Genomic DNA, 7,947 nt, shown 5'->3' with positions numbered 1-7,947 from the left:
TTCTGTGTGAATGGCTTGGTTTCGGTTTTAACCCATTCAAGATCTTCTCCGCATTGAGCTTCTATATTTCGCTAATATTTTGAATGAATAATGCGTCTCGTGGGCTAGACTAACAAAACATTAAAATGCAACAACGTCACTTACATCATCATCACCACATCTCACGCAACTGACGACGCTCCCTGACGCACTCCTAACATTCAAATGCATTTTTTTCCTTAATTTTAAATTCGACTAATATAATTTTTTTGTTCACAATCTCCTCGTCACAGGCAGGCACAGCACTCATTTCAGCATGTGTTTGTGTGTGCTGTCTGCGCCACTCATATCACGTGCCTATATCGTGCGCTATATCGAACATTTTTTCTATCGTTATCGATGAAGGAGTACCGTCGATAAATATTGATACCGTTTTATCGCCCAGGCCTAACTCAGAGACTCACTCATTAAAACTTGTCGCCACCTACTGGCACTTTTAGTTTCATGTTTAAAATGATTTATTTGTTTGTATTTGTCATTTCATATTTCAAAATTCAAAATAGATTTTTATTTAAATAATATTAATTACGCAACTTTAATTGTAGTGTAAATGCATTTATGACACCTCTGAGCCGCATTAAACAGTCTGTGTAAATACATCTAAATGCCACTTAAGAAACAGTTCATGTGCCACTTCTGCAGTGTAAAGATGGCTTTTGTTCAGACTGGTTTCTGGATTGTTAACAGCCTTACAATGTCTTATTTTTCTAATCGAATGTATTGATTAAATGTTTAATTTGACATATAAGATGACACATACATTTATTAGGGTTAGTAAACATTAATTATTGACATTTTTATAACCTTTTTTAAAACAGTTTTTAATTTACCCAATTTATTGAGACAAACATATTCTTTTTGTTTTAACAGTCAAACACAAAATAAAATTTAAACAAATACTTCCTTATGTGTTATATGCAGATTAAATAAGTCTTATGGAAACTTTTGGCTAGTCTTCTGAGGCAACAGGAGGGCGCACTGAACAAAACAATGCAGCGTTTTCTAAACGTTTAAACTGTTTTAACTTTGCATGGCTACATCTTTTGTGTGACGCGAGTGCAGCAGTCATATTTGTCCGTCTAGAAAATGCACTGAAAAGGTAAACATGCCCTGGAAATCAATTTAGTGGGGCAAATGTTGCCCTCAAAGACAAAGTTAATATCTGTCACTACTGTGAACTAATGACCACACAGAATATGAAGAATATGAAGCTCTCTGGGAGTCAGTTGTCCACAACAGGGCTAAATCTACCAAGGCACAAGCACAAAAACACAGACAGCAAAATATTGTGTAATTATCGTCACTGACAAAATCCCAAAAAATATTAAGATACTTTTTTGTCAGTATCACACTCCTAATTCTCACTCATTTCTTCAATATTCCCTGCACAACCATTCAAGTTTGTTTTATCTTACCCATTAATCTATTACTGTAGTACAATCTATTTCACATGTCCCTAATGATTGATTGATTGATTATATACCGGTCTGACGATGGTTCTTGGCTAGAATAAGCACTTATAAATATCACTGCATGTCATTTAAATATAACAGTTTAACCACACACCTCATTTTTACAGCCTTTGCACTTTCCGATTGATCTTTTCATCTCATTTTGTACATCATCTGCTTTTTTCCACTTGTGTAGGTCAGACCTGCAGACTGCACACACAGGTTTCTGAGGCCGCAAGCACTCCTTAAGGCAGCTTTCACAGAATCTGACCAAAAGAAAAGGATATATTTTCACTAAAACATATATACATACATATATATATGCTACACGCACATGCACACTTGAAGTCAGATGTTCCCCAATTTAAAGTAATAATCTACTCCATAAATCAAATACTGGTCGATGTATCTTATCAAGGTCGTAGGGTAGTATATTATTATAGTGTTATATTTCAATTTGACAAAGAAATGTGGAGCATTTTGTCCAAGCAATAACAAAAGGACACATTTAATTAATAATTTGTCTTAAATCTAATTTTGTAAAAAAAAAAAAAATTGTGAACCGAATCGAATCTTGAAATCAAAATCGTGAATCGAATCGAATCGTGAGTTGAGTGAATCATTACATCCCTACAAGGTAGGCTATCAATAACTTATCAAGGTATTTCTCTTTTAATCAATTTTACTGGTGTTATGATTGTCAGTAATGTACGAGCTTTAAAATTCATACAAAAAGTATTCATAGAAGGACAATGTGTTGTCAAGCAAAGGCATAATTAGGTGAGCACTACAACTCCCAGCATGCCACACTGCACAAGTTTTGTACACAAGAAGCAAAACTGAAAGTAACCCATTTCTTTTTTGAGAAACTCTCATCACAACTGCATTCATTAATGATTATTGGACACAGTCATGTTAAGACTAAATTACGCGGCATGGAGGCTGCACGTCGGTTTCACGTGATAACTTGATTAACATGAAACTAATCAACATGTCAAACGAGAAGTTACTGCTGTGAGGCACGAGACCGCAAGGATACTCACGTATGTCCGCAGTCTGTGGTCATCGGAGAGATAAATATCTCCAGACACACGGGGCAGAGGAAGTCCTCATATTCAGCATCGATCACATCAGTTTGAGGATCTGTTGTGAGCATAGCCATGTCTGCTGCGCTGGGCTCCGTCTTCTTGAACTCCGGCGAGATTCACTGCTGGCAAGGGAGGAGCAACAACTCAGCTGATCGCATGCGGAAATACATTATCACAGCCTTAGCTGACTAATGACAACACCAATCGTAGTGGGCAAACAAATGATTGCGATGTAGTACCTAGAGTGTGCGTGTAGTCTTTTAATGAAGAGTTATGAGTGCGACATGGCTAGTGGTATCCGATTCTTGAGCGAATCACGGACATGAACCGGATCTTTTCAATGATTCGGAAGGCGTGAATGTGAAAATGAATCACTCGACTGCGAGGTAGAGCATTTTCGAGAGTGAAACTGTGAGATATTAGACAACAGGATATTTTACAGAAGAAAAAAAAAGGTCTCAGCTGGAACGATTGCAACAAACTGGAGCACATTGTCACTGATTGACTCATACACTTAAAAACGTAATGCGCGTAAGGTAACTGAAAACAGCACGGCGTTTGAGCAAACATTTATTTAACGCTCAGAAAAGAAGGCGTCATGTGCAGCGCGGAGACTTCTGGGAACTCTTTTGAGCGATGACTCAAATGAATCGAATCGTGAAGGCGAACCGACTCGCTGATTCAAACGAACGTTCCAACGCTAGTCCTGCAGCCTCGGGAGCGCAGGGGAGGCAGCGTGGCGCATGCGCAGTGCGGCGGTGGGGATTTCCAGCGGAACATGAAGGTAAGAGGCGCTGGATGATGGGGAGGAAGGCGGCTCGTTAATGGATCTAACCAGCACTGCATGACACTGAACGGGCATGTTTACATTCACGTCGTGTTCTTATTGAGGTAATTAAAAAGTAATTGCTGGACGGTGTACGGTTAAATTGCGTGGTGTGTGGATTTACAAGGCCCTGGAACTGCGCTAATGTTAGCCGCTGTGCTAGCTGCAGCTGATATCTGTCAAAGATGAGGTTGAAACGAGTTAGAGTAGAGTAAACGACTTCATTAATGTCTGTCCCTTAAAAAAAAAACACTATTTGTGAGAACAGATCGGCCTGACTGCTGCGTTGACAGATTTATTTACTGTAACGTTAAGTAAAGGAGACTGTCAGATTAGCTGTGTGGCTAACACACGTCACTAGCAATGGAATGCAGATAGAAAATAATTAGTTATTAACACTTTGCCGTGTTCTCTGCGAACCCTGATTTGTTTAGATGGAGTTTTTAGCTTTACCATGTTCGGTAAGATGTTGTGATTACGATATTATGATGTACTGACAGGCCCCTCTGATAAAGTACATGCCTGATGTTTTGAGTTGGTGTGAATTCAGCAGCTTGAAATGACTGCCTGCATCATTGAAGGTAAAGGCTGAAGTTAGAATACTGTGCAAGTGTTCAGTTGGCAGTCTAACCATCTGGAAGAATAAAGTGCTTCATGTGGCCTCATTGCAAAACAGTCCACAATATCTGCATTATCTAGCCATGCACACTCCCATATTATCCGTGCACTATTGGCAGGTCCAGAAGGAAATCTGTGCCTGCAGAGCTTTGTGGAAAAGTTCTGAATTCCTGTCATTCACACAATTGAAAATTCATATGATTTCAGCCAAGGACATCTATATAATACCTGGAGAAAGCTGTCTGTTAGCATTCCCATTCATCTCAATGAATGCAGGACCCACCCCCTGGATGTACTGTTGTGCATGGCCTGCTTGCTGCCATCTTTGCTCATGGGAACGCGGTTTTGCGCAGACATTTTTGAGCCGATCACCTGAGCAGTAAATACTAATTGTCTGATAGTACCACAGTCCCAAGCGCTTCGCTGCTGGCTGTCCTGCTGGTTCCCTTAACTCAAACATCCATGGCAGTAGTTTTTTTTATTTTTTAAATTTCCATAAAAAAGACTCATCATCTTTATTATAATGAAGCATTTGTTGTGTATATGTTGCTTGTAAAACAAAAAAAAGGATAAAAAAAATTCCCAAAATGGTATTATGTCATCTACTAGCAGGATGCAAACTCTCACACATTTCTCTCAGTTGAATCTAGAGATGCACCGATTGACCGGCCAGAGACCGGAATCAGACGGTTTTCCACGTGATCAGCCCGGACCGGTGATGGCCCGGTCAGCCTCACCTCTTGCCGATTCCCAGCCGGCCCGTTTTGATGTCACAGCTGCGCTCACATCCGCATGTAAACATGTCGTCGGCATGAAAGTTCTTCACTGTGAGTGAAGAAGACACAAAGGTCGCAGCTTGAGATGCGTGTAGGGCCAAAGTAAACCGTGGGGGAACCACAGGGCTCGATCAACACTTGTCTGGGACAAGAACATTTTTAAAGGGGCAAGTGTGAGAGAAGTTTACTTGCCCAACGGGACAAGAAACCTGATTAAAATGTCAATAACAGAAATAACTAGGGAAGCACTAAAACTTGGCCACCAACAATTTTTATGCGAGAATGATTGTGATTTTATTGCATTCAATGTAAACGGCGACTGATAATGTATTGGTGATCGTGCCAGATGAGGCTCACGCAGCCTGAGTGAGAGAGAGAGAGACAAATGAAAACAAATGAGCGCAACAGCACTCACAGAAAGTTATGCAAGCATACTATATTAGAAAAAAATATATATTTATAATATATGATATAGGTAAGTATTACACAACCAAGATGTTTCCCCGAATATCAGCACGATTGCAATGAGACACTGATTTTATACAATAGTAGTTCAATAAACAAGAAGTTAAAATTAAGTGACTTATATTTTGAGTTTTTGCTCAATTTCGCAAATGAAAATCGTTCCAATCAAAGCCACAGCAGAACTGTTGTTTGTCTAAGCAACACAGTGGTGTTTCATTACTGAATTAAGTTTTGAACGAATCCAGTGAGTCAAGGATTCAGTGAGCCATTCATAAAGACTTGCCTCATTTCTGAATAAATCAGCCGTTTGAACGAATTGGTTGAATGAATGACTAAATGACTCACTCATTCAAACAGTCATTTGCTGCCATCTACTGGTGGTTTGGGTTCATATTTAAAAGTGTCATTGCATTTGTCCCAGCATTTCTTATTCGTTTGTTCAAAAAATTATTTAATAACAATCTTATAACAATCTTATGGCACCTCTCAACTTCATTAAACAGTCTGTGTAAATACATCTAATGCCACTTCAGATGCAGCCATGGAAAGATGGAGTTTGTTGATACTGATTTCATTTGAATGGCGACGACTCTACATTTTCTTATTAGTCTAGCTGAATTATTTGAAACAATGTAAGAATTTGATGTGAAAGATGACACATACATTTAATAAGGTCAGAAAAAAATGCCCATTTATAAACATAGTGGGAAATGGCATCTGTTTTGTTACAGCAACTCATTTCTACCTCTTTCCAGTCACAGAGCACTTTTGAGAGTCAAGTCAGAGAACATCTGTAACTTAGTCCAGATTGGGGGAAATTGTAATGTTTAATCATTTCTTTTATTATTATTTTTTTATTTTATTTATTTATTTATTTTATTTTTGTTTTATTTTATTTATTTATTTTTGCATTGAAAAAAAAAAAGTAGATTTTTGTTTGTATATGCTGTCAAATATAGTTCTTAGAATGAAAATCGGAATTGGCAAAAATCGGTATCGGCAGGTCACACTTGCAAAAAAAATCGGAATCGGCCAAGAAAATTGCAATCAGTGTATCTCTAGTTGAACCCGTAAAAAATTTAATCCATTCCAAGAATTATCCACACATTATCATTAAAAAAAAAAAACAGAACATTTAAAACAGATTTCATCTAGGCCTAACTATAATTTAGACCATCACGGATATGTAATTTTCATTCTCATGGTCTGGTCTGCGTTGGTCTTTCTGTGATGTGTGCATGCATTATGAGCTGGCTATATGATTGCAGGCAAAGAGACTGAGGCAAGTCCTCACTTATTAGACTGCAGCCTGAGTGGTGCTTTTCAAACAGATTTTGTTCTTCTGTCGTTGCAGCAGCTGGCAGTATTGGACATGGTGTTTTTAATGTGTGCTCCTCTCTGCAAACCCTGATCTTCAACCTACTGCAGAGGGAAAAGCCTGGCAGTGAGGGCTTAATAAGTTGAGGACTTTCCATCCAGCACCCAAATCAACCACCTTCTCATGTCATGTTCCTCCTTTTGAGGTCTTTTGGCTAATGAGGAACCCAGAGATGCCCATTACAAGCCCTGGGCAAGGCGTACGCCCAAATTAAACCAATCACATCTTCACTTTCATTATTCCATATAGCTCCTTTGGAGGATGATTGCAGCTTGCTGATTTTTCCCACCACACTGCACCATTGTCCCAGGCCTGTCCAGTGGGAGAGAGGTCTTGAGATGGCAAGGGGTCCCGTTTAAAGAAACTCCTGAATTGTAGGATAAGAGGTTGCATGCTACGCAGCCCACTGCCACCAATGGATGCCAAGTTGCGAGAAGATCTATTCCGCAGGTATGTGGCGTCTTTGGAGAATCGGCTTGAGGAGAGAGCCGGAGGAGATAAGCAAGGAGCCAAGACTGAGGAGGCACTGATTTCTACTGCAACAGCACTGTTAGGCTCTTACCAGCCTGATCCAGGGCAGCGCTTTCGCATGATTCGGTTCTATGAAATTGCTGAGAACTCCCTGAGGACTCAAAGGAGCGCAAACTTGCGGACATTGGAGACAGCCTTTGCAACACTGGAAACCATCTGTACCAACTTGCTGCTTTTTCCGTGGAAGAAGGAGTTCCGCTGCATAAAGGTGAGTAAACAGATTAAAAGATTTTTGGTTGTAGTTTCAGTGAGAAGTTTGTAGTATCAGTAGGGTTGGGTATCGTTTGAATTTTATCGATTCCAGTTCCGATTCTGCTTATCGATTTAGATTCTTATCGATTCCTAATTCCGATTCCAATAAGATAAAAAAATCCATTAAACAAATTTTAAGTCAAATATTTAGATGTCAAACATATTTATTCTGTTTTATGTCTATGGTTTTATAAAAAAAAACAACTAGACTAATATAAATTTCAAACATTAAATTGTTAAAGACAAGTAAACAAATTAATTAGCAATAGCATAAATAAATAAAACTGAACAAATATGTCAGGTACAGAAATTTAAATCAAAAGTTTAAAAACACTGTATAGTTTTCTTTTCATAAATAAAATATTGATTAATCCTCATTAAATTTACGAAAGATATTCAGTCAGTTAATGATTTTCTTTTGTTCTTTGATTAACATTAATGATAGGCAGCACGTTTATTAGACGGCTGTCTCTTTAACACCGAACACACACAGATCTAAAAATACTGTTACACATGCGTTTTC

The 7,947-nt window shown here is 38.6% G+C and overlaps 2 protein-coding genes across 7 annotated transcripts in view; one reads left to right on the top strand and one right to left on the bottom strand.

Annotated features, from left to right (window-relative positions):
- LOC107713569 (E3 ubiquitin-protein ligase RNF114-like) overlaps positions 1 to 3,192 on the bottom strand; it is a 9,588-nt gene extending 6,396 nt beyond the window's left edge. The window contains exons 1-3 of one of the 2 annotated variants that reach the window (XM_016519125.1): positions 2,818 to 3,192; positions 2,534 to 2,700; positions 1,606 to 1,756 (exon numbers count right to left, since the gene is read on the bottom strand). In XM_016519125.1, coding sequence (XP_016374611.1) covers positions 1,606 to 1,756; positions 2,534 to 2,652 — 270 coding nt within the window. In that variant the 5' untranslated portion in view covers positions 2,653 to 2,700; positions 2,818 to 3,192. The remainder of the gene's footprint in view (positions 1 to 1,605; positions 1,757 to 2,533; positions 2,701 to 2,817) is intronic. The other variant, XM_016519126.1, reaches the window with a different exon arrangement.
- Positions 3,193 to 3,269: 77 nt separating this feature from the next.
- The window catches only part of spata2 (spermatogenesis associated 2), an 8,300-nt gene continuing 3,622 nt past the window's right edge, over positions 3,270 to 7,947 (top strand). Inside the window, exons 1-2 of one of the 5 annotated variants that reach the window (XM_016519123.1) lie at positions 3,270 to 3,362; positions 6,628 to 7,380. In XM_016519123.1, the coding sequence (XP_016374609.1) occupies positions 7,033 to 7,380 (348 nt within the window). In that variant the 5' untranslated portion in view covers positions 3,270 to 3,362; positions 6,628 to 7,032. Of the gene's footprint in view, positions 3,470 to 6,617; positions 7,381 to 7,947 lie in introns of all 5 variants that reach the window. The other 4 variants (XM_016519120.1, XM_016519119.1, XM_016519124.1 and 1 more) reach the window with 4 other exon arrangements.

This window comes from Sinocyclocheilus rhinocerous, unplaced genomic scaffold (genome assembly GCF_001515625.1).
Source record: "Sinocyclocheilus rhinocerous isolate Xijiao unplaced genomic scaffold, SAMN03320098_v1.1 scaffold1049, whole genome shotgun sequence".
NCBI lineage: Eukaryota > Metazoa > Chordata > Actinopteri > Cypriniformes > Cyprinidae > Sinocyclocheilus > Sinocyclocheilus rhinocerous.
Note: the sequence above shows the minus strand (reverse complement) of the source record. Positions and strands in the feature narration are given on the sequence as shown.